The following is a 27,430-nucleotide window of genomic DNA, read 5'->3' as shown; positions in this document are numbered from 1 at the left end:
CTTGTATCTTCCTTTACAGAGTAATAAGAAAATGAATAAGTGCTACTTTCTACTCTGAGTGTCCCGTACAAATTAAACTCCGTACTAAATAAATATTCATGAAAGGGAACTCTTCTTCAAATGGGGTCGTCTGGAGATAGCCTGCTCCATTAAAAATATTGTAGGTTTATTTTACTTACAGATGGCCTCCATTGGGATAGCGAATCAGAAAATACAAATGAAATAGTGAGTCTCCTTCAAACATAAAAAGAGAATGCAGTAACTGTCCATTATTAAACCACTTACTCTTGATTGAAAAGAACATACTTTGGGGCTGTTTATCCTTCTCCGTCAAAAAGTGTAGATGCATACTTTTCTTAGTTCAGGGATTGATGCAATTTTATAAAACTAAAAATTAAGGAATAATGGGTGATAAAATATGAGTTTCATTATGCTGTGTATGAATTAATTTCACATGCTTGGATAAATATCCTATATAAAATACATTTTTTAAATCTGAAATACTTCCAAAATTAATTTTATTGTATGAAAACTGTATTTATTAGACAAGCTAGAGAAAGTTAAGTATCTAGGAATGGTACTGGATTTACACAAGTAATTCTGTATATTACCAGGCTGACAAATATCCACCCCTTGGCACAACAGAATAAGTCTTACTGTAATCATGACCATATATTTGCACTTAATTTTGGATTAGTTCAAGTTGAGCATTATTTTATAAAATGGATGCAAAAAATCATTGATTAAAGGAATTCACGTTGCTCAAGCAATTTTTTTTGAAGGTGGTGATAGGATGTGAACACTGGCATAAGCTTACCTGTGTAAACACTGGGGGATTCATTCATTCATTCATTCATATGTGGTTTCTTTGTATGAAGAGGAAGACTGTTTTCAGACATTGAAATAGTGCTCATCACTGTGGTTGTTGTCTTCTACTAAAAATGTCTATCTAAGGCTGACTACTTCTAAAAATGACCATTTTTAATGATATGTTGATGGGTAAATGTGATTGAAATCAAGATTATCCACAACAGTCTGTGGAGACATTTATTTGTATGATTTTTCACTTTTGGCTAAGATGAAGTATTATCAATATAATATTTGGCATATCTTTTGTCTCGTCAGAGTGTCCTGTACTGGTAGGGAAACGGTCTCAGTGATTTAGTGGGTCGTAGCCTTAATTTCTGCAATCCTTCTTCATGTGTTTCTTCGTAGGACCTTCATATGCTGTAAACATACTATGTCTGAGCTTTCCTTACATGGTGATAGGAAGTCTGCGTAAAAATGTTACCAATTCCTGTAGTTTACTTGTATCAAACTTGCTCTGTGGCTTCTGTTCCCCGAAAGAGAATTCCTAATGGTTTTTCTGCTCCTTTTGCCTGCTTTATCATTCAGATTTTCTGAGGCCCCTTCTGGAGCCCCTGAGTTGTGTCCCCCCTCCCTTTACTTTTCATAGTCTGCAATAATTTATGTAATTTTCTGTTGCCTCCCTAACTGATCAGATTTGGCTTCCACTCTGTGTCTGAATTCTCTACAGTCACTTGATGGATATTCTTATTCTTATTTATTATGAACACTCTATTTGAAAGAATTGGACCTTATTTTATCAAGAAGAGTCTTGTTTTGACAATTAAAACTGAAATAAATGTCTGTAAATGTAATGTTAGTTGATACAATTAACGTGGAGGTTTCTGTTATACTTGTTGGCACTCTGTGAATGTAAATAATGAACACTCTTTGGTGTGGTGAGCGTCATCGGTTTTCTTGGTTTTGTTTTTATTTTTTTGAAGGGTAGGAAGCACCAAGAAAGCACTTAAACAAATCACAGTATTAAAACAGTACTTCTGAGAGCATGACAAAGGCTCGGTCTTGTAGTAGCATAGAGAAGCCAATGAGAGAGGAAGCTGAATATCCATTTCTTCATCCTTGTAAATTTCCATAGTCTTGCATTACCAAGAACAAAAGCAAAAAAAGAATAGGTGTCGTTTGGGTTGTTTTTATTTGTTTGCCCTAGTAATCATAATGATGACATTTTAACTTTAATTAGATATCATGAAAGTAAAAAGGTTTCAATAAAGGTAGTCTAGCTGTTTTTCTAAGTCATACTGAAAAGGCTTCTGTGCTCTAGACACATCAATTAGGTCAGTGCTGTTTGTGTTTGATGTAAAGCATTTTGTTTAGAATATTTCAATGAAATAGAAGACTGAAAGCCATATTTGACATTAAAGAATAAATTCTATACCTAACATAAGGTTGATCTGTTTTTTCCCAATACACTTGAAACACACATGCTATATGGAGTAATATCCACAAGACTTATTTTGAAAGACAATTTCTATAATGCAAGAAAAACAAGTGTATTTTTAAGTACGTATTTTCTAGATTTCATTTTTGTTTTAAGCTTCTAGAGCCACAACTTGGGCTCCCGTTCAAGAAAATGTGGTTGTGTCTTGAAATAAACTTGTTTTATATTGCTAGATTATACTTTCATATAGTAAACTTCATCCCAGTGCACCCCTCTACACATGGTCCTACCTACCACTTAAACTCCTTTCCCCAGATCAAACGCACAACATCTACTCTTAATAGTTGGACTAGGCACTGAGGAAATGTGCAGGAGGAAAAGGTGGAAACAACACTGCTCCGTTAGGACCAAGCAGCCACCTCATGAACAGGGAGGATGGGAGGAGCTGGGTGGCCGCGAAGCATCCTCTTGTAGCTACCACCAGCATGTTGGTGTGCAAACAGCTGCTGAGAAGTTAAAATTAACATCATGCCAAGGGTGTGTGATTCCTGCATGTTCCCCGCATATCTTGCTTCCACTTTATGTGGAGCTTAAGTGTTGCATACAGTTTTGTGAAGGTCTGCAGCACTAGAATGAATTTAACTGAGAACGGCAGATCATTTGGCAGGTTTCAATTGTCATTGCTCCATTGAAGTATATTGACTTCAGTATAACGATAACAATTTACACTGACAGAAAATATGCTTTTCTGTCTGAACGCTGAATATAGTAGTGACAGACTATCTGGTAATGTACTGTATAAGTAAATTGACTACCCAGGGCATGAACCATCTAAGCCTTTTAGATGTGGGGCCTGATTTTGATGTCAGTTTCACTGGGGGAAATCATGAGACTTCATTTAAATCAAAAGGAGTACTTGTGGCATCTTAGAGACTAACCAATTTATTTGAGCGTAAGGTTTCGTGAGCTACAGCTCACTTCAGTGGATGCATAAAAGTGAGCTGTAGCTCACGAAAGCTTATGCTCAAATAAATTGGTTTGTCTCTAAGGTGCCACAAGTACTCCTTTTCTTTTTGCGAATACAGACTAACACGGCTGCTACTCTGAAACCTGTCATTTAAATCAAGTAATCATCTGGTGTAAATGAAGTCAGAAGTAGACCCAAGGAGTCACTAATCAGATTAATCAAGTCAAAGTGCTTCAATACAATAAGATACCTTTTACATCTTCTTTATTATAGATAGATAGACTTTGAAGTGAATTTTTAAAATTCAAATTCTTACGAGCTTTGTCATCCTGGAACAGGCCAATAGACCATTTGGTCCACTATTCTGAGTCCATAAAAGGACACTCCTCACCCCACGGACCTGGCATATTTTGTAATCTAGTATAAGGAGCTGGTTTTGGGGAAAATAACTCTTCCTAACACCAGGTGATGATTGACTTACTGAACATTAATACTCCCTCTTTTAAAACCCCAGCTTGTTGTAAATGTAGTAGCCGTTTTGTTTTTGTTAGTGTCTACTCTCTAAAAAGTAAAAATCATTTGCACTCTAATCAAATGTTTATATAAAGCCAACATGTGGAGTAAAAGTGTATATGTGTGTGATCCCACAAATGCTAAAGACAAAGGTATCAAACAGAGATGGATTAATGACAAAGATATTGCTTCCAAATGATCCTTATTTAAATTATCTTTGTTAATCCCTAGTTTGTACACATACCATCCTCAGGTATTCATTTGTACAAAATCCTTTAAGAAGCTTTTTTTTTAAATTGTGTAATGATCTTATTACTCTGTACTAACAGATGGCTTAAGATGGACATGATAGACAATCTGGAGGAAATATGTTGAGCATGAATAACAGTACACTATTTAACAGTTACACGCGAGGACTTAATATAGGAGACGATCCTTCACATAGTAGGAGTTGATGATACCTCAGTAAAAACTTTGTAAAATATTTAGAAACTATTCTGTTGGTCATAGAAAATATATATTCTGTGGTGGCAGAGATACTGAAGTACTTCTGAAAAAACAGGTTAAACTGTACATTCAGCTATACATTCCAGAATATTATAAGAGTGTTAAAATAACTGGTTAACAATTTATACCTTTTTATATTATCTATGTTGACAATAAACTGCTTTCCTGCTAACACTATCAAAAGTTGCTACTTAAGCTGGGAACCTCTGACTTCTACTTCTAAAGCAATTGCATGCAAAAAACCCAAACGATTGTATATTTTTTTGAACATGCTAATAAAATAATTCCTTAAAGACACCACTAATGTATAATCAAATAAATTAATTCTTATTTCTGTAATAATGTTTTCTATGTTGTATTCAATGAACTTTTGGAATATCCTTAATACTACAGAAGGAATGCCCAACATGTACGTTATTGCAACTTTTTGTATTCTCTATTTTTTGTCATTATTATACAAATATAAATAAACTACAAGTCACAAAATCTTAAATTTCTCTTTTGTTTTGTATACATTGAGAATAAATACTGGAGTAGTTACGTTATTCTCATGACATCAGTATAAACATGAAACCTGTAGCTAAAAGAGGTGACAAAATTATAAGTATTGAACTCTACTTCTCTTCAAAACTTGGTATGTCTAATGTTCTATTTATGATAAGCATTCACAAGTTAACAAACACGTGCACACGTACCCCTTTGTATTTTTCATTTCTTCACAGATGGACTTTGCTTTCAGATTTTTTGGGAAAGTATTGGAATCTTTACAAGCAAATACATCCATCAGCGCACCAGGGCACTGTGTGAATGTGCTAAACTTCACATACTGTTAATTAACTAAATTGTCAAACAAGTGGATAAATCTTGCCTTTCTTGCCATAGGTCCAAGGATCTAATAAAGGAGGCAATCCTTGACAATGACTTCATGAAGAATCTAGAACTATCTCAGATCCAGGAGATTGTGGATTGTATGTATCCAGTGGAATATGGCAAAGACAGTTGCATCATCAAAGAAGGAGATGTGGGTTCACTGGTGTATGTCATGGAAGGTATGGTTTGTAACCCTGACACTTTGACCATTTCAGTTTTTCCTTTTCATCTTATCAGCCTGCACCGAGACTGAAAGTATATTTCCTGACACAGATCTGTTTTTATCTGTAGGGAAAGCGTGTGTGTGTGTGTGTGTGTGTGTGTGTGTGTTTGAGTTTGAAAAAGAGGTGAAATACGACTTAGATATGATTACTGACTGATTGTATGGACTGTTTGTTTTTGAAATGTTAGTACTAGAATTCATTGTGAGCTAAGGCCCTGGCCCTACACTGAGGTCCACTAGCACTGACCTGAACCTGCATAAAGTTCTTTGAGTTTGAGTTTATGCTGGTAGATCTTGATGTAAGCTCAGAGCATAAAGAAAGAAGGGTGGTCTTGTGGTTAAGGCACAGGACTGGGGATCAGAAGAGCTGACTGTAAAATGGTGATAATCTATTACTTCCCCACCTCCTGGAGTGCTGTGAAGCTAAGTTAACTAATGTTTGTAATGCACACTATGAGCCTCCTATGTGAAAAGCACCATGCAACTGTGAAGTATTCTTATTTAGGAGTAATGATGGAGAGTAACTATAGATTCATCACAATGTCTGATAATACAAATAAAGTAACAACAAGACTTTGTTTTCTCTTTTGGAACAAAATAGTGTGTATGGCGATGGGCGAGGGGTAGTCTATATTCTTCTCTTGGGTAACCACAGTATTTCTGAGAATCTCGTGATCTGATTTTTATAGGTGCTCAGCATTGTGAGCTCCCTTTGCTGTCAGTGCTCAGCCCCTCTGAAAAGCAGGCTATTGATGCATATCCTGGGACTCCTGAGTTGCTCTAAGACTTTCTATACACGGGGTGTATAGTATGTATAATGTATATAATGTATACAGTATGTGACATTTTCAAGATACTTTTTTGAAAAAGAAAACTTGTCTGTATGGGAACACAAGAATTGTCATATTGGATCAGACCAGGAGTTCATCTAATGCAGCATTTCTCAGCCAGATGTCTGGGGCACCCTAGAAGGCCGTGAGCAGATTTCAGGGGTCTGCCAAAATAAACCATACAGCAGGGCCAGCGTTAGACTCACTGGGGCCCAGGGCTGAAAGCTGAAGTCTGAGTAATTTAGCTTTGGAGGGCCCCCTGTGGTGTGGGGCCCCAGGCAATTGCCCTGCTTGGTACCCCTAATGCCAGCCCTGGCTTTTAATCTACTGGATATGCAGAAAAACAGTTGTAGCACAGGTGGGCCTTGGAATTTGTATTTCATGTTGGGGGCACGGGAGGGACTCAGAAAGAAAAAGGTTGAGAACCCCTGATCTAATAGAGCATCTTGTTTCTGAGACTGGCTAGTACCAGAGGCTTCAGAGAGAGGTGCCCCTGGCATTGGCCACTGTCAGAAACAGGTTGCTGTACTAGCTGGACTATGGTATATCTGGCTGGTATAGCAAAATAAATATACATGCAAACAGTAATTTTCCTATTCCTTGTCAGAAACATCTCTTATAGTTATGTTAGTTTGTTACACCAGGTAAACATTGAAGAAGAACGTAGTTTTGAACTGTACGTACCATACTGGTTCAAGTCTCTGAACAATGTACTGGCAAATATGTATCTATGAATTCATTTCCTATACTTAGATTGTTCATTTAAACAAAAGGATGCTTAAGGCAGTAAGCCATGCTTTTAAACAAAATTTCTTGCCAAACTCTTAATAATGCTCTCCAGTTGCAAAATTCTTCAGCAGTTTCCTAAAACAGCTTTCATTTTTCCATCCTTTTAAGGCTAACTCCTTTCTCAAGGCACAGATTTGATTTCTTCAGCTTTTGATATTTATATATTTTATGCATTAGAACAATATTCTGCACTGTGAATTAGTAAATGGGAGAGTAAAAAAACCAGCTCGCTAGACAGGTTTTTCCCATATTATATGAAAAGGCAAGTAATTTAAAAAAAATCAGTTTGATTGTATGAAATGTCAGAAATAATCAATTTTACTTAACTTTAAAACGTACCACGTTGAAACAGAACACGTGTTTCAAATGTGGGGTTTTTTTATTTTTTTTATTTAGTAATGTGGTAAGTTAAGGTTCATAGACTTTTGCATGCATTGTTCAATGCCATCTCTCAATACATAAGATTTCCAAAATGCTCAAAATCCAAACCTGTGCTAACACTAATATATGCAAGGAGCATGGCTGGTGACAGCCATTCTTTGCAGCATCGTACCTTGGCAAATCTGAGAGGAAATAACTACAGAACCAATGTTGACTCTGTTGGTTCCTGTTGTGTGCCTTGGAGAGGAATTTTGGGCCAAGGTACAGGGACGAATGCGAAGAAAGGGTTCCTCAGGCTGCCATTTTGTCACTAGAATCTGGTTGGGGAGTACTAAAGAGGATTTGACTCTTCATTGGAAGACCTGGGCTTACATTACTCCATGAGAGTTATAGAATTTCTATAGACTTTAGTGTTAGTTTCACTGGAAAAATCTTTCATTAGTTTACTATCAACACTATTTTCTCAAATCACATTGAAAACATTCTTTTCATGGATTCTATTCTTTAGTCGTGAGGGAATTCTGCACCAAAAAAATAAATTCTGCACAAAATATTTTAAAATTCTGCAAATTCTATTTGTTGATAAATAACTGTGGAGTCTTCACCATGGCAGTGGGGAGCACAGACCACTGGCTGAATGGAGAAGGGAGATCCTGCACCCGGGACAGAGACTTTGGTGGTGAGGCTGCACCCTTCCCTGACACAGGGCAAGGCCAGGCTTGCCCCAGACACATCCTGGGGTCCTGCCCCTCTGTGCCAGGTGTACCAGGTGTGGCCAGGCACGCTCAGCCCAGCAGGATCCAAGTGTGGAGGAGCTTAATGTTGGGGGATCCAGGTGTGGGGCAATCTGGGTGCAGGCAGCTCAGTGGGGAATTTGGATGTACAGGAGCTTGTTGGGGGACGGTTCTGGGTGCAGGGGCAATGGGACTCTGCAGGGGGGGGTCCAGGTGAAGATGGTTGGGACTCATGGGGGGTGTCTGGCTGTGGGGGGGATCGGGCTTGGCAGGGGGGATCTGGGTGCTGCAGGAGTGGGGCTCAGTCAGGTGGGGACTTGGGTGCGGGAGGCTTGTTGGGGTGGTCCAGGAGCAGGGGAATGGGGCTTGTCGGGGTGTGGGTTTGATGAGCCTGCTTGATGGGGGAGCTCCAGCTCCCCCTGCTGCCACCATTGAGGGGGACACATGCTGGGTTTCTGATTTACCACCCCACACACCTCTCTATTCCCTCCTCTTCTCTACTACCCCTGCCCCTCTTCCCTGCCCCACTGCTGGCACTCACCGTTGTACGGAAAACAGGATGGTGGCCATGTAGGGTACCAAGCGCATATAGAAGGGAGAATGACTGGCACTAGGACCCAGGAGGTGGCCTCCAGCTGCAGAGTCAGCAAACTGGAAGGGCACTCTCCCTCACCTGGACAGCTCTGCACTTGCAGAAAAGGGGATGAGGGGGGGAGGCAGTGGCATGTGACCCTGCATGCCCCTTACATGTCGCCTCTAGGGGGGAATGCCCCCCAAACTATGCCCACAGGCATCCCCAGCCCTGTGGTGTATAAAACATGCTAGTTCTACTGGATCTAGTGGAGTTTTGACAGTTAAAGTCCCTGTGCTCCATAGTTTGAGTTCCTAATTTTTCTTCAGTTCCCTTCCATGAACATTAAAAAAAAAAAAAATCTATGTATGTTTGGAGAATTCCAGAGTGAACGCTGTAGATCTGAGAATCTTGATAGAGTATAAAGCTCCTAAACTCTGGCTTGACCACTAGGGGTTTTCTACACTTTGTGAAGGTAATTCCAGATCTGCTAAATTCCTTAGCCTAGATTCTGTGGTTTTACCTGCCAAGAACAGCCCAGGGAAGGATTTATGACTGAGTTACAATTCCCTCCTTGGTTCTCCACTAGCTTCAGCAGGGAAGTAATTGGCTATTGCCCTATATCAATATCGGATTACTTTTCCATCTGTGCTAGCTGGTGTACTGGGAGTCAGTCTGTCCGTTCCCCACCGTCAGCTACAAATATGGGTCCTCTGACTCCAGTTCCACTGACTATGATGCACTCCCCACTGCTCAAGCCCTGACCAGTGATGTGGGTACCATATGCTGGGGAATATGGGGGCTTTCTATGCCTCCCTTCTCCATTGCACAGATGCATAGAGCAATAGACAGCCTTGCCTTATAAGGGCTACTGAGTGATCTCTATAGAACTACATCTTGTAGTACCATTCAAGAAATAATTTTTAAATGTCTATATAAAAATTGAGGCAATTCTTATGGAACAGCTTTGATTAAGGCAATTCAAGTTGTAAATAATTATACATTGAGCACACATCATTAGAACATTATTAAAAAGTTAAATATTTAAAGTGAAAAATCACACTTAAGGCTCCTAAAATAATATTACTACTTCCACATCACTCTCTACCATACTGTCTTCAGTGTAACCCCCTCATCACCAGTACAAAAATACAGTAACACTATGCTCAATCAGGACCCTTGACTGTACATCCTTTCAAACTGTTTTTTGATTTTTTTTTTTTACTAACTAGTGTAATTATTTACACTTTTAACTCTCAGATAAATTTTGTCTATAAATTCTATACGTAGAATTATGACATTCTCTCTGTATGCCTTCTTTTTGCCAATCTTTCTTCTTGGTTTCAGCTGAAGTGGAGAATGAAGGCATTACACAAGGACATGGATCTTTCTCTGACTTCATGTCAGGTTGTGATTGAATTACCTCTGAAATTAGAGGTATTTAGTTTCAAAGAGGTTATTTTCTTGTTTTTATTCCTTTGCTCCCTTCCCCAATCTTTTTATATATATTTATGTATAATATTTTTTAAAGGTGCCATGCATCTTCATTCACTTGATCCAGAATTAAACATCTCCTATTATGAGAATTTTTTTCAGTTAACTGAGTTCTACTTTACTTAATCCCAAGTCTATAGCTCTTACAGTTCTTTTGTGTCCCTCATTATTCACTCCTCCACCCATTTTTCTGTTATGCAAGTACTGATTTTTATTCCTTTCCCGAAGAATGGTCTATTGACTATGACTTTAGCCTACGACTTGGGAGACATAGGTTTGGATCCCTCCTCTTCTAAAAACTTCCTGGGTAATCTTGGGGAAGTCACTTAGAGTGTCTATGCCTCAGTTCCCGAGCTGTAAAATGGGTTAATTACACTTCCAGGGGTGTTATGAGGAAAAACAAATTAAAGCTTGTGAGGTGGTCAGATACTGTGGTAATGAGGGCCATATGGGTACCTTAAAAGGGTTGATACAGCACTGCTTATAACTTAATGGTTTTGTCATTTAACAATGATTCCCTCATGCAAATAGATGAAATAAAAATAGATAATGAAATAGGGGATTTCATGTTCTATTTGTGCATTAATGATATTCCTACCCATATTCATTAATGTTCAACATTTCCTAAGAGCATAAGGGTATCATACCCATTTTCATGTGAATGAGGTCTTGAGTAAATTTAACATGAGAACATCGTATATTAATACTCTGAAGAACTTTGGCCTTATGTAACTAAGTGTCTCTCTGTGACCATTGTCATGTAAAGTCCACATGGTAAGCTTACTCTATTCCTCTACAACTCTGCTGAAGCCAATGGAATGACACTGATGTAAAGTGACAGGAGAATCAGCTCCACTGTCTCTAGTTTCTAACATCCAAGTGCATATTTATTTGTCATTTACTTAATTTTCTTCAGAAAAGAAATTAAAAATATGTATTCAGTCTGTGCACCATAAGTTATTTCAGCATTATTAACATAGTGTAAAAGCTAACTAAATTTAATCAGTCTTCAAGGCAAAGGGGCTAGGTGGTGTTTTATAGACCTATAAGAAGACACAATCCCTTCTTTGATCTTATAATCCAAATAATATATCAGAACAAGTAATGACAATATGGCATGATGGCCAGATGGTAGTAAAGGGCTAGGAGAGAACAGCAAGCAATGAAAAGGGAATGGTGCCAGCAGAAAGGGCTCTTTGCTCAGGATTATGTGAAGTTTTTGTTCTTTATCTCATTTCACTTTTTTTTCTCTCACTCTTTGTTCCTATCCTTTCTGTTTCTTTCTTTCATCATCAAGAAGTAGAGCTGCAGTGGGTAGGGCCAGAATGGAGACCAATGACGAGAGGATAGATGAAGTGAGATTTGAGGAAAGATTGAGGTTACTTGGAACGCAAGAAGAAGGCAGTCTTGTCTTTTTCTACATGTGTCAGATGGTATGATAAAAGGCATATAATTGTAAATAGGGGAAAGAGACAAGAGCAGCAATAATAGGAGAAAAGAAGGTGAAGCATAGGGTGCAAGAGAATAAGAACAAGAAGAGGTTTAGACAGGTTCAGAAGTGTACAGAGGTTTGAACATGAGGGCAAGTAGTTTGGTCTTAATGTGGAAAAAGTATAGAAGCTGCAGAAGGGAAATGAGAAGTGGGTGACATGTTCACAGTGATGTGAGGAAAATTTTAGCTACAACACTTTGGATAACTGAAAAAATATGAGAAGTAGGAAGCAGGACTTTTAAGTATGCCATATTTTGTGGGAATTCAGCATTTTGATTTAATTAGACTTTCTGTTCAATGGTCCCACAAAGTCAGAATGAGAGAGATCCCCATCCAAATACTTTTTAGCCTAGGGAAAGGTTCACTCATCTGGGAGTCCATATGTGACCTCTACTGATTGCTGTTTATATTTCTATGCATTTATTATTGAACAAAGCCTCATCCATCTCCCCTAGAAGATACACAAGTATCATTCCCATTTTACAAATAAGTTTACTGAGAGGTTGCACAAAGTCATCTCAGGGCATGGAGGGTGTTTACAGTCTTGGCTGAGCTCCCTCTCTTTGATGAACACCAGTTAGCTGAATTTGGATCCATGATCTGGATCTGTGTGCTTCTAAACTTACCTGGGCAGGCACCAGCCACAGTCTCTGGCTTCTTGGACATACCTCCTGAGTGCCAGTATTTCTGTAAGTACTGATAAAAAGGACTTGCATATAAATGCCAAGTACACCATTAAAGAAGTAATTATAAGTACAAGTATGCTGTGGAAATAGTACTTGTGTATATAAGTACAAGTACTTTCAACACCTGTATTCCCTGCAATTGTCTGTCTAATATATGGATGACAACAACCTAAGTAATATAAGCACAGTGTGGAAGAGAAATAAAAAGAGCAACAGGATTTTATTCATATATATACAAGTAAGCATTGAATACCATGAAAAAATCTTTCAAATGTAAATAAATTTATAAATTTCCTTTTCATTTTGTTTGTGTGTGTGTGTAGGCATTTTTCTTCAGTACCAGCATAATTTCAAACATGTCATCCTGAAGACAGTTCCTTTTTGGCAAAAGGATTTGTCCATAGGGTAGGCAACTCTCCAGGATTGTCCCAGAGTCTCCAGGAATTAAAGATTAAGCTTTAATTAAATATTGTCATGTGATGAAACCTCCAGGAATACATCCAAACAAAATTGGCAACCTTATTTGTCCAGCATTACAGAAGAGAAGGGAGTGGGGCATCATCCTGCTGGTGTAGCAGCAGGGCCAATGAAAAAAAAACAACAACTGTCAAATGGAACTCAGGGCCTGAGCACCCAAGCCAATACAGTGGGCAATGGGGGCCAGCCAGAATGCAGAATAGCTGTGATTGTTTCAAAAAAATTGTTTTTAAAAGTACTTAGATTTCAAAAAGTTATTTATGCTTTTTAAGTACCTTTTTAAAAAGTACCTAAATGTAAGTCCTAAGTACAGAATATTTAAAGTACTAAGTACAAGTGTGAAAAATACCTCAAAATACTTAAGTACATGGGAACACGGCTGGGTACAGACTGTCTGGTACTACCTCTACGAAATGGTACCCCAAATCCTGCTGCCCTGGGTCCCCCAAATCAATTTTGAGCACCCCCAAGACCCCGTAATTATTCAAGCACTCCCTTCCCTTAACCGTGCCTTCATGGGTACTTTGATTTATAGTTTGTCCCTTCAGGGACATGTGGTAGTTGAAGCAAGTAATGTACAGACTTTGCAGAGGAATTTCTAATCCAATCACACTTTACTCATAGACAAATCGAAAAAGGTGCATGGCTGAGGTGCCAGAATAAGGGGTGATGGGGTCATGGTGAGCAACGGAGGGAGGGGGGTGATGGAGACGAGGGAGCTAGGTCTTAGGGGTGGGGGGAAAGGCAGCACAGGAGCAGGGTCTTGGGGAGAATGGGTGGTGTGAGGGCAGGGTCTAGGGGGAAAGGGCTGCATGGGGGAGTTAATCCACAGTTCAGGCAGCTGTGCCCCCCGCCCCCCAGTTTTAGGGTGTGTCCTCCACTCCTGTGCATGGATCTCTGGGCAATATAATAACCACGTGTGTGCAATTCATTCCCTTGTATTTCTTGCCACTTTTGAGTGTTCTTTGGATTTTGTTCACTATCTTCAGGGGTCCCAAGACTCCAATTCTGGACTCCTCCATCTCAGGTTTGTCTTCATGGCCATGAAGACTTCTCAGAGTCCTGCAGCAGCCTTTCTTCCATTGTTTATGACAGACAATTACTAAGTTCCCCACTTAGTGAACAAGATTCTTTCTTCTTCTTTCTTTTTTTTTTAAACAGTAACTCCTAACACTTTTTTTCATCTTTGTTTCTTCATGTCTGTTGGGGATTTTCCACTGCTCCAACCCCACCCTCTGCAGACAATGTGGGGAAGAACCGATTTCATTAGGCTGCAGCCATCTCCTTGTTCAAGGGTGCTTCCATCTGAATGGAAAGTTATTTAGATTAATGACTCTTAATTGTTCCTGTCAGACCTCCCTAGCCCAGGTGACACAGCTCATTAGCAAATGGCTTATTTAGTATACCCTGAGGCACTGAAGGATACAGCAATTTCATAACATCAACCAGAAATCATAAGTTTTGCATAAATTAAACTGTCAGAGAGGAAATAGAATCCAGGTCCCTAAAATGGCATTCTCAAGTCACATCTGCTCAGCTTTTCAGAGTGAACGTTCCAATGTGCGTTTGGCTGTCCTGTCTGTAAGCACTTGACTACACTCTCCTGTCAGGAATAGAACACAACTTTCTGCTGTTGTCTTGCAAGTGGTTATGACCTGCTGAGAGAGCTTATGTCATTTTCCCCACCTAGGTCCACAGAGAGGATAACAGTTATTCCTTTAGCACAAAGTTCTCAACCTTTTTCTTTCTGAGGCCCTTCAACATGCTATTAAAAACTCAACAGCCCACCTGTGCCACAATAAATGGTTTTCTGCATATAAAAGCCAGGGCTGGCATTAGGGTGCAGCAAGCAGGGCAACTGTCTGAGTCCCCATGCCACAGGGGCCCCTATGAAGCTACATTGCTCAGGCTTCAGCTTTAGCCCCAGGCAGCGGGGCTCAGGGACCTGGGCTTCAGCCCCATACAGTGGGTTTCGGCTTTCTGTCCTGGGCCCCAGCGAGTATAATGCTGGCCCTGCTTGGAGGTCCCCCCGAAACCTGATCAAGGCCCCCTACGGGCTCCCGGACCCCTGGTTGAGAACTACTGCTTTAGCTGAAGTGATAAAGGTCTGTTCTAGAGATCTGAAAGTCCAGGTTCAATTTCTGCTGACAGTCCATTGGGGGACTAGTCTTTATGGCTGGTGGAATGGAATTTCTCCAGTTTTCTTTCTTTAAAACTTTAATTCACACACTGAAAAAATATCCTTTTTAAAACAAGTTTTATAGTTGAAACCAATATAATCTGTCAACTCTGGCATGATGCTCAACAAAATACAGGTGTCCCACTATCTGGCCACTTTGTCATATGCCTTGTGTCATACGTTTAGAGGTTGAAGGTTGGGAGACAAGGCAAGGAGGCCAGAATGGATTGTATAAGTCAAGGAAGTAGTGGATAGTGCTAAGACTGTATGGAAAGTTCACACTGAAACCAGAGCCCAATCAAAATGAGGTTCTATGACACTTTTAAACCTTAGTCCAGGCTTGGGAACGAGTATGGGCTCATGCTACTTGCCCAGTCCTTCTCACCATTTTCAGTATTTCTCTGCCTGTGTTTTAGTTATGTAGTCCTCATCACTTATCTAAGTAGTGAAAAAATAGAAATAACAGCAACTCTCCCTGTTTCCCATCGTGTGTCTGTGTGTGGAGCGGGATCGGGGAGGAGAAAGAGAGAGAAAAGACCTTTTCCGGGAAAGCTAAGTTGAAGAAATGAATTTTGCTTTTTGATTAGAAAGTGATTATCCTTCTCTCTTTTGTGGGAGTGAGCTCTACAGTCTAGTGCCCATGAAAGTTCTGCCTCTGACACTCATGAACCTCTGCTTCTTTGACAGTGTGTTCTAGTGTAATGTAGTTGTCATGAGAGATTGTAGTCCTGGAGGGAGAAGTGATATCTTAGGCAGTTTGGGCCAGTCCCTTGGAGAGTTCTGCATATCAAGACAGACCTTGGACTAGAATAATCTGCACTATAGAGCAAGTACAGAGAGTGGACTACCCTCCCATTTGTGTATAATCTGAATTAGCTGCAGAGACATCCCACAATCCCTACCAACACCTTGGAGGTTCCTTAGAAACCATGCTGTGGTGAAGAAATTGATTTTTATGATGTGAACAAATATCCACTAGAGAGAGAATTCTCCAGATCACCTACAACAGGCATGTTCCACTGGAATGATGAAATTTTCAATGACCAGGTGGAGACTTGTCTCTTGCACAAACAGTAAAAATCTGCTGTTACCTGTACATGTAAGATAACATCTTTGCCTGGAATCAAGCCAGTTTGACCCAGCAGAGAATAATTTGAGAATTAAATAAATTTAGCAGAAATTTTATTAGTGTTTTGGTTTTTAAAATCATATGGGGTATATGTTTTACTTCTATGTGCAGTTGAATTGGTTCTTTGTTTCCTGCTTGAGAGCCGTGGTTTCCCTCAAAGCCTAAGAAGAGGTTGTCTCAATCAGACAGTCACTTTCTGCCCTGATATTTCCCTAAGTGTCCCCACCACCTTTAACTTAGTCTAAGGGCATGTCCTCACTAGCAACGTGGGTATGTAGTGGCAGCACCAGCACTGGGGAGAGCTCTCCCAGTGCTGTAAAACCCGGCTCCATGAGGGGAAGTAGCTACCAGTACTGGGAGCGGGGCTCCCAGGCCTGTAGCACGGTCTACACTGCCACGTTACAGCGCTGAAACTTGCAGCGCTCAGGGGTGTGTGTGTTTTTTCACACTCCTGAGTGAGAAAGTTGCAGCACTGTAAAGTGGCAATGTAGACAAGTCCTAAATGAAAAAAACCAACAGTTCAGGGTCAGATATAGAGGGAGGCCCAGTGAAGTTATTTGTTGTCTTGTACGCTCTCTTTAGGCAAAATATTGCTGGAACTTAGCAATTTTAAACATGTTGTAAAAATTGGAAAAGGTACATGTGTAAAGAATGTGCAGCATTTTCATACATCCAGCTCTGCTTTGTGTTAACAGTTTTGACTTGTGTGTGGAAGTTACTTCTCACTAATGATGTGGTGTGATATACGCCATGTCTAAAACCAAATGTTTCCTCTTGTGCTCCTTTTCTGGAATTTATCTATATCAGTGTGTTCTATCTGATGGTTGGATTACAAAAGAAAAGGTGGTCAGTGTGACATTACCCATGGTACAATCTGGACTGTTGAACGGAGGTGTCCCCTTAAAACTCTCACCTGGGATGCCTTTTACAGTCAGAACAGCCATCCCTAGCCTGCTCACACAGCCTTCATCGTGTAAATTCACTCCCAGCTGAACACATGAGCACTCTGACCAGTCACTCATGAATTACTCACAGGGCAACACCCGCATGCTCTCTAGTCCTAGCCTTGTTCCCCCAGAAATGTACGTATTATACTATCCAGCTCGCTATTGAACAATGCAAGCACCGTAGAAAGTCCGTCATTTCATCAAAGGAAAATATGTTCACCAGCCTAGTTTATCCCAAATGGAGTTTCCCACACAACTTAATCCAAAAACACTGGTTAAGATTAAACAATAAAGTAAGCTTATTAACTACAGAAAGATAGATTGTAAGTGATTACAAGTATTGATGCATAAAAGTCAGGATTGCTTAAAAAAAGAAAATAAAAGGTATTAGCTTGTGTATTACTCTAATTTAACATGCTAAGTAAACTTAAAAGCAAAGATTTTGTCTCACCATGCTTTGTTGTAAATTTCACAGGCTAAGCCTCCTTCCAGGTTGGGACCACTCCCCATTAGTTTTGTTCTTTGAGAATCGTTGATGTTGAGATGGAAGGAGGAGAAGTAAAATGGAGGCCACAGTCTCTCTCTGATACCACCCTCCCCTCTTTGAGGATTACCCCCCAACTGGGGTTCAAGTCACAAATATTCTATTGCGGTCATGAGGCTTGAAAAGTTCCTGTGACGCAATGTAAATTTCTTATTCACGCCTTCCTTCCTGCCAAGGAGTAGCTGTTTAACTAGGTGATTGTCAAATTGATTATGCTGATAATTGGCTGGGGGCAGCAGGGTATCTTTGGATTTGAAGAACTTGTTTGAGTCTGCCTTTCTAACTTTGGAACATGTTTACAGCAATGTTATACAGTAGAAACTTATAACTTTACATACAATATTGGTACACATATTTTACCAGGACAATGCGTTTTCAAATGATACCTCACAAAATGTATCATAGTCTTGTAAAAGTGATAACCATAATAGTATAGACTGTCACAGTCAGCAAGTATAATAGATAAACCTACTGATAATGTTCATCATATGAACCTCAAATATGCCATTCTAAACAAATGTTCTGGCATTTAAAACAACTTTTAATACATCTAAAAAGAAATTTGTTCATGCTGCTGATTCTTAAAGCATGGAAGAAAAAGTGTATTTAACTGGGAAAAAATGTTACTTATTCCCATACCTGAAGATATTCATATCTGAATTTTTACCATTTTTTCATTTTTAATTTTCTATCACAGTAGTGATGGATACTGTATATTACTCTTCACAGTCAATGCTTTTCATAACTGACACAGAATAGAGGTTCTGAGCACTCAGTCTCCACCCACACCTCAAACTTTGAAGATGTTCAGACTGAAATCTAATACCAGATCCTTCCGTAGTCTTGACTGCTGCATCAGATGTGTTATATTTCGTTGTTCTTAGATTTAAGTTACCAAGAACACATTTCTCAAAGAATGTTCATTTCAGGTAAACAGTTCTGCTGTTTCTGTAACTGTTTCGTAATGGTACTTTTGTGTTGTTTACCCATAATTCTACAGCCTCAGTGTTTGTTTGGTGAATTGACCAGATACCAATGACCCTGAATGGGCACCTGGGGAGAGCGGGCTGCATTGTGCATATATTTGTATACATTAAAATGTATGACTATATTTGTATACGTGGAGAGAAATAAAACATAATTTGGTTAGTATTTCTTAAATCCCATTATAAGTTGACAACACAAGCACAATTTTTTTTAAAAAAGAATTCTTCCACAAACTAGAAACTGTAGGCTTTTTATTAATGCAGTGTGAAAAAGCTTGCAACACAAGAAAATCACCATAAATTATACACTGATTCAAAAAAGCTATACAATTCCTGCAGCAGTCTCAGATGTAGCTTGGGCAACCTATTTTGACATTTAATTGACGGCCTTATGCATCTAAATAGCTTTTTGTGAATTTTAAAAATGCAAAATCCATCAGTGTACAGATAGAGAAGGAGCCTGTAGCTAGGTTTTATAGGTGAAGACTTCTTAAATATTATTGGGGGGAAAAAATCTGAAATTGTTAAAATTGTTTAAATTTAGCATTACTACAATTGGAAGTCATTGGATGCTTGGATGCTTTTTTCAAAATAACAAGAAGTTATTACTAGATACCTTTACATTAATAATCTGTGCAGTCTATTTCATGCATTTACTGTATAAGCCTATATTAAAATGTATTTGTTTCAGAGTATTAAAAACAAGGTATATGTGAACATTATTAAAAAGATAGGGGAACAAATGCTTTTGAACCAATAATTGTCAACCTACTTCTAGCAATCTTCAAGATTTAACAAGAGTGTTGTTGAATGTTCAATTACTCTGCTTACTTTTTCCATATCAAAGTAATGTTAGAGAGCATGTGTTGAAGATGGTCAAACTCTTAGGAAAAAAGTTTTTCTGTTGTGTTTATGTCCTGTCATTTTTATATTTAGCACAGTAAAAATCAAAGTCCTCCATAACTGTATATTTACTTAGTGTAACCTTTCTTTCAAAATTCAAACTACCTTAACAGTTATGCTTCTTGAAAATAATTTTTTATTCCCTAATTCTAGAGAGAGATTATTCTGCTTCCTGTGGATATTAATTTGTAAATTACATGGTCACATTTGAATAATACGACTAATAAAAAATTGTATTTTGTTGTTGGCGGTGTTTGGGTGCCTTATGTAATGAGTATACACATATATACAGAATGATAGTAGTTACAGGTATAGCTGGTTTGGAAGTTGTCAATGAAACATTTTTTGGTGGAAAATATCAATTCATCAAACTTTTTGCAGAAACGTATCTATTTAAACTCTTGTTGGAAAAGTTTCTAACGTCCAAGAAGGAATTACTTATCAGAGAGTGAGGGAGGAAACATCCCACATCCAAAAATATCCAGTAGCCCAGTGTTTAGTGTAGGAGATGCCTGATTCAGAACAGGGACTTGAGCCTGCTAATCCCATGTAAGTGCCCTAAACACCAGTTTATCTGTCTCTCTCTTTCAGTCTCTTCTGTTGCAGCTATTCCACTTTGTAGAAATAAATATTAATTGGGGCAGAGTGAAGTGGAATGAAAATTCCAAAACCTCAATGTTTTTGTGAATGGAATTTTGTTTCCTGGCCAGCCTGAGTTACAGGTCAAATACATTTGTTTTATTTTTTCTGTATAGCAAAATTTTTTTTTCTCGATATTTTTCTAAAACTTACACAATAATGCTTAGCACTTTAAATAACAGATAAGAGAGGATGTGTTATAGATGTACAAAATAATGAAGAATACTGTGCAGAGATGTTATATTGGGTGTTTCAATTTACCCTTTCTCATAATAGATGAGAAGAAATCCGATGAATCTGTAAAACAGCATATTTAAAACTGATTAATGTGTTATGAAAATGTATTTCCATTTAACTGTGTAAGTTTGCTGCTATAAGAGAGCTTAATCAAACTTAGCAGAATTAGAAAAAATTGTTAGACATTTATGCAGATAATGAAAACATCCACAATTACATTAGACAGGATTAAAAACAAAAAGTACAAAACCCATATGCTTCAGGACATTAATTACTAACTAGTGGGAGGGGAGTAAGAAGAAACTTCCATAATGGGCAGGTTATTCCATAACTGTCATTGTAGAGGTCTGTGGTGGTGGTTTGTTTTGGTTTTTTTGAGCATCTTCATTTATGTATCTAGCACCAGCCAGTGTTAGGACATGATACTGGGCAACATGGGTTATTGGCTGTACAGAATGGTATCCTGTGTTCCTCTGTACCAATTTAATAATCAGGAGGGAAAAAAGAACTTTAGCATTTAAGAATGTTCACTAACTTTATAACATTAAAATTCTAATGTGGGCAGAGTATTAGTTACTTTCTCATTTGGTCTTGTGTTTAATAATTCATTTAACCACAGCAATATTTAAGTAACGGGCCCTTTGCACCTTCCAATGAGAGAATCTGTGGGAGGGACAGAGGGAGTGGAAAATTCAATGAGATTTTCCTTGAGTTTTCTCCTGAATTGTTTAGGCAGGATGGATGGTGTTTCCTCTTTGGAACAGGCTGCTGAGCCGGCTAACTCCCCCACCCCCAATCTTCTGGCAGAGCAATCGGGGAATATAGTAATTTTAACACTTCAGTAAAAATGAGCCAATAAACATGTGTATTCATTTATGATAATACTGTGGTTTAACATCTATTTAAATTCAGGCCTTAGACTTTACATTTTAAGTAATGGCAAGAAGGATATGTGTGGTTTTTGGTTTTTTGTTTGTTTGTTTGTTTTTTGTTAAACCTTGAGGACCACCTCTGTTTGATAGCTAATCCAGTCTGATCAGATTTATATACGTTTCAGTGAACGTACTGTGGCCAGTGTAAAGCTCAACAGTTCAATACTGGAAAAAAACAATCCAAACGTAGGCTAATGAATCTGATATTACAAAGTACTTCCGTGTAACCACATTTAATTATTAATAAAACAATTTCTACATTAACTAAACATCAAGACAAACTCACAAATGTATAAACAATAGAAGAATGAAATATAGATAGTGCTTTTATGTATCTATTGGGTACTGAATAGTGAAGTATCTCATCTGTTCACAGGGTTGAATTGTGATATATAGAGCTTACCCATTGGATTGGCATGCAAATATAAATGGTCAGTTTTTCATAAAATCTTTTTTTATTCTCATACTACAATGAAGAATTTGTTCTAAAACTGAAGGTGGAAGGCAATTTGGGTGAAAGTGATCATGAAATGGCAGATTTTCATGATTCTAAGGAAAGGAAGGAGTGAGAGCAGCAGAATGAGGACAATAGACTTCAAAAAAGCAGAAGTATTGAACAAATTGAGAACTGGTAGGTAATGTCTTGTGGGAAGAAAATCTAAGGGATAAAGGCATTCAGAAGAGCTGGCAGTTTTTTAAGGAGACAATGTTAAAGGCACAACTGCAAATTATCTGGATGCAAAGGAAAGATTGGCAGAATAGTTAGAGGCCAATATGGCTCCATCAGAAGCTCTTTAATGACCAGAAAATCAAAAAGGAATACTACAAAGTGTAAATATGGATGAATTGCTAAGGAGGAGTACAAGAGACTAGCACAAGCATGTAGGAGTAAAATCAGAAAGGCAAAGGGACAGTGTGAGTTACACCTAGCAAGGGACAACAAGAGGTTAGAATAGAAGGCAGTAAGAAGTTCTTTAAATAATTAGGAGCAAGAGAAAGAAGAAGGAAAGTGTAGGCCTTCTATTTAGCAGGCAAGGAGTGCTAATAATGACATCAAGAAATCTGAGGTGTTTAACGCCTGTTTTGCTTCAGCCTTCACTAAAAAGTTTTAATGGTGGCCAGATACTCAACACAAGTAATATTAACAACAAAGGGGAAAGGCACACAAGCCAAAATAGGGAAAGAACAGGTTAAAGAACATTTAAATGTTAGATATATTCAAGTTGGCAGGGCCTGATGAAATTCATAAGGAACTAGCTTAAGCCATCTCCGAACCATTAGCAATTATTTTTGTGAACTCATGGAGGACAGATGAAGTCCCAGAAGACTGGAGAAAAACAAACATAAAACCTATCTTTACAAAAGGCCGGGGGGAGAGGATCCAGGGAATTATAGACCAGCCAGCCTAACTTAGATAGTTGGAATACTGAAACAAATAATGTAAACAATTAATTTATAAGCATGTAAAGAATAATAGGCTTATAAGACAGCATGGATTGGTCTAGAACAAATCATGCCAAATTAACCTAACTTCCTTCTTTGATCCCATTACTGGCCTTCTGTATAGTCGGTAAGCAATAGATGTGATACCTTGATTTTTAGTAAGGCCTTTAACACAATCCCATATGACTTTCTCATAAGCAAACTAGGGAAATAGGGTCTAGAAGAAATGGATATAGAAATAAAGTGGATGCCCAACTGGTTGAATGACCATACTTGGAGTTGTTATCAATGCTTTGCTGTCAAACTGGGAAGGCATATTTAGTGGGGTCCCAAAGGGGTCTGGTACTATTCAATATTTACATTAATGACTTTGATAATGGAATGGAGAATATGGTTATAAAATTTGTGGATGACGCTAACCATTTTGGATGACAAGATTAGAATTCAAAAGGACCTTGACAAATTGGAGAATTGGTCTGAATTCAACAAGATGAAATTCAATAAAGGTAAGGGCAAAGTATTTCACTTAAAAGGAAAAATCAAATGCACAACTGCAAAATGGGGAATAAGTGGATAGGTGGTTGTACTGCTAAAAAGGATCTGGGGTTTATAGGGAATCACAAATTGATTATGAATCAACAGTGTGATTACAGAATCCTAGAATCATAGGACTGAAAGGGACCTCGAGAGGTCATCTAGTCCAGTCCCCTGCACTCACAGCCGGACTAAGTATTATCTAGACCATCCCTGACAGGTGTTTGTCTAATGTGCTCTTAATCTCCAATAATGGAGATTCCACAACATCCCTGATAGGACTGAGGAAAAGGTTAATATCTTCCTGGGGGTTATTAAAAGGACTGTTATATGCAACAGATGGGAGATGATTGTCCCATTCAACTTGGCACCAGTGGGGCCTCAGCTGGAGTCATGATCCAATTCTGGGTGCCACACTTTAGGAAATACCCGGAGAAATTGGAGTGAGTCCAGAGGAAAGCAACTAAAATGATAAAAGATCAGGTTTTCTAAACCTATGATGAAAGGGTTTAAAAATCTGGGCATGAGTTTTGTTTTGAGAAAAGAAGACTGGGGGGACCTGCTAAGTCTTCAAATGTGTTAAGGGCTGTTATAAAGAGAACTGTGATCAATTGTTCTCATGTTTGCTGGAAGTAGGATAGGAAATGAGCTTAATCTGCAGCAGGGGAGATTTAGGTTAGATATTGGGAAAATCTTTCTAACTATAAGGGTAGTTAATCACTAGACTAGTCTCTATACTTTCCAAGGGAGGTTGTGGAATCCCCATCATTGGAGGTTTTTAAAAACAGGTTGGACAAGTACCTATCAGTGAAGGTCTTTGAGTTCCTTTCCAGCCCTACATTTCTGTGATTCTATGACCTGAAAATTCTGGGAAAGTATAAATATTTTACAAATGATGTGTGGTTTCCTCTAGGGCTCATTCATATTCACATTTATTTGATTATTCTTAACATTTTTGCCAACCATGTCTCAGGGTTCTTGGAAATATGTTACTTGTTTCTTTCCTCTGAGAGGTCACACTTAGATGTGATATGAAGAAAGCAGAGCAGGACTAAATTCAATCAAATCAAAAGCTTGGATTGATAGGGATGAATACTTTGAATGTATCAAGTAGAATATATCCTTTTTGTAGAGTATTCATGCACTTGGTTTCCCAGTAGCCAAGTATTCATTTCCCCAGTATTCTACCTTTCTAGCGAAGAACATGCATAGCTATGGCTTCCTCCTAAAGGAGTTCTGATCCTCACAAATGTTAGTGTCAGCCATAAGTAACTATGGGAAACAGAGTAAATGTTTTTTCTCCCCCTTTATATAAGGGCATGACTGACATTCTGTGCCATTTTAGTTTTGTTTTTCAGCAGTTATGCAAAATACTCTTTTGGTCTTGAATGGTTTCTTTTACAAAATGAATTGTTTAAATAAAGATCACATTCATTTTAGTGGTAGATGAAAAAGGGGAAAAGAATACGTCTTTCTCCTTTGCTTACTGTCACTCCCCCACCCCACAATTGCATGACTCCTATTTAATTTAAAACTCCCACAACTGAAAATTAAAATAAAAGGAATTTTTATTGTAATACTATACATAAACATGCTCGGAGTCTTGACCTTTAATTCTTCCCATTAAAGTATATGTATGTCAATGGAAAGAATACAATGTTAGAATCCAAAGCCATTACTCAAGGAATGTTAAATGTAAATCTTTCCTTTTATGATTTTTATATTTGTTGTGTAGTTTTTTGTGGGTTTGATTCTTAAAGGTGACCTCCAAAAATAATTGGGTCTTTTGCCCATTTTTTGCTGCTTTATAATGCATAAAGAAGACTTTAAATGTTTTTATTTTGTTTGTGTTTGTGTTTGTTCTTTTTCTGCTTGTTCTATACAATGAAAGCTCAGGTCCTGTGTATTTTGGAAGACTCTCTTATGACTGGAGAGTTAGTAAAAGGATGAGAGAATGAAAACTGAGCAAATGAGAAGGCAAGGGATTTTTAGTCATGTTGTTTAAAACTCTGTGGACTCCAAGCTTTGGCAGTGGCTGAGAAGTGCAGAGCACAAGTTAGTAGGAATGGGCGGTGAGTTGGGACTTTAAGCCATCTCTGTGTTCCTCTGCTTCTGGGACAGTGGTGTACTGGTTCAGTCCCTCAGAAGTAAGAAGTAAAAAACTGAGAACCACATGTGCTAGTGATCGCTGAAGATCTAACACCACTTTTTAAAATCAGAGTTTAACAGTATATGTGCACATACCCTACTCTTGGATCTTAGGTGATTGCTAGTTGGTCTGGATTTAGTTTTAGTGATAATTTATGACCATCACTATTTAGTGCTGCACTGAATAGAGGAACAGAGGCTAAAAACAGGGAAAGGGCACAGTGGCTTTTAGTGCTTCTACATACTCCCTCAAACCTTTCATTTTGTTGCTGTTTTTTATTTGTAACACACCCAGAGGTGAGCTAGGTGTGCCACAGAATACAGTTAACAGGTCCCTTCCCCAAGGAATTTAGGGGTAGATCCATCTCACATTCAAATCAACACTCATGGACCTGAATGAGAAAGGATCAAATTCTTACACTCTAGAATTTAGGCACAGCATAAATGGATAGTGAGCATAAACAAGAGGTAGTATAGTGGGTTGGACAGGGATGTGAATGCAATCATACATAGATTCATTTCTATACATTGCTTAGTGAGCATTCTCCCCCCCCACACCCATTTTATTTTGGTTTTTGTTTGGTATAGTCAATTCTTGTAGGCTTCACTGCATGAGCGAGCCTTTGAGAGGAATTTGAATGATGGTCCCAGGAAACAAATACTTCATAAATATCAAAATGTGTTATCTATATTTGCACTGCATTTTCCCAATAAACGATGAAATGTACAAAATATCAGTACAGCTCTTTAAAATTCAGCTCTAGATAATTATTAGGTGCCTATTTAATTCTGTATCATTAAAAATTTGAAAGTTATCCACCAATTGAACTTTTTAATGACTGGCAATACCTTTTGGAGTATCTTCCATATTATGATTTCTAATTCTGGTGTAAACTATTTGAAACTAAAGTTGTGGAAATTATGATTTAGAAACTAAAGACATATTAAGAAGTTTGTAATCCTGTTGCTAAAGATTCGTATTAAGGAAAATACCTTTCTGGCCTTGGTTTAGGAGAGCAATTTCATGAAATATCATTGGGAATATATTCTAATATTAAAAATAAGGCGGCAGTAGATGTTCTCGATGGTGCAGATTTTGAAAAGGCAGTATGTAAGCCTGTTATAGTTATAAGCCACTTCCTTCCAATCCTGATCCATAAGGGACTCCTTTTATCACAGCCTAAATGAAATAAACTCTTTTTATCTTGGAGAAGAGGGAGGAAAAAGGAAAACCACTCTTTAAAATAATGAAAAGCTTTGTAATAACTTCACATTTCTCACATCTATCTTGTCTTTAATTAAAAAAACACATTGAGAGCCTTAAGAAGAAGCAGCTTTCAGTTTAACCATATTTTATGCTATCTCTTGCAACACAACTATATGGAATGTTTTTATAATTCTATTGTTATTCTCTAGGGACAGTGGAGATTTCCAATAACATAAAAAAGAAGTTTGTTTAGGATTAGGTAAAATAACTTAGAAACTTCTCCCCAAAATTCAGTACATATTTTTTTGAGTAGATTCTTTCTGAGCATTTGAGTTCTGCGTTTTTTTTAATTTTGTTTATGGATATTGTTGTTTTGTTTTAATTCAAGGGCCATGCTCAAGGTGTTTAAAACAAAATATTACTCTGCTTTTCTGTGTGGTCTTTATTCGGAAGGTCTTTTATAACCATCTGAAAATATGACACAAGATTTACTGTAAGGCTGATAAATTGGTGCATATTCTCTATAATGGGAAATAAAGAGAAGTCAGTGGCAAAGCTCTGTTGATTTCAATAGCATAAAACCACATGCATCTGATGGAATGACAAGTCACAGCTATTTTGTTAACAAATTTCAAATAGGTCATTAATACATTGCATACAGAATGAATACATTGCTAGATTTCAGAGGGTAAAATTTTCCAGTTCTGTAAGCAAAGAGAGGTTATTTTTGTGTTTCTAATTCTTAATAATGTAGTTTTAACACTGTGTGACACACTATCTAGGGGCTTTGGAAGCTAATAATGTGTATATTCTCTCTAATTTA

At 38.1% G+C, this 27,430-nt stretch overlaps 1 protein-coding gene across 2 annotated transcripts in view; it reads left to right on the top strand.

The window, feature by feature from the left end:
- The window catches only part of PRKG1 (protein kinase cGMP-dependent 1), an 855,891-nt gene that overhangs the window by 126,162 nt on the left and 702,299 nt on the right, over nucleotides 1-27,430 (top strand). For both annotated transcript variants that reach the window (XM_007071587.4, XM_007071586.4), the window contains exon 2: nucleotides 5,115-5,281. In XM_007071587.4, coding sequence (XP_007071649.1) covers nucleotides 5,115-5,281 — 167 coding nt within the window. The remainder of the gene's footprint in view (nucleotides 1-5,114; nucleotides 5,282-27,430) is intronic.

The sequence above is a fragment of the Chelonia mydas genome, chromosome 7, assembly GCF_015237465.2.
Source record: "Chelonia mydas isolate rCheMyd1 chromosome 7, rCheMyd1.pri.v2, whole genome shotgun sequence".
Taxonomy (NCBI): domain Eukaryota; kingdom Metazoa; phylum Chordata; order Testudines; family Cheloniidae; genus Chelonia; species Chelonia mydas.
The sequence above is the reverse complement of the archived record's forward strand: the minus strand, read 5'-3'. Positions and strand labels throughout refer to the sequence as shown.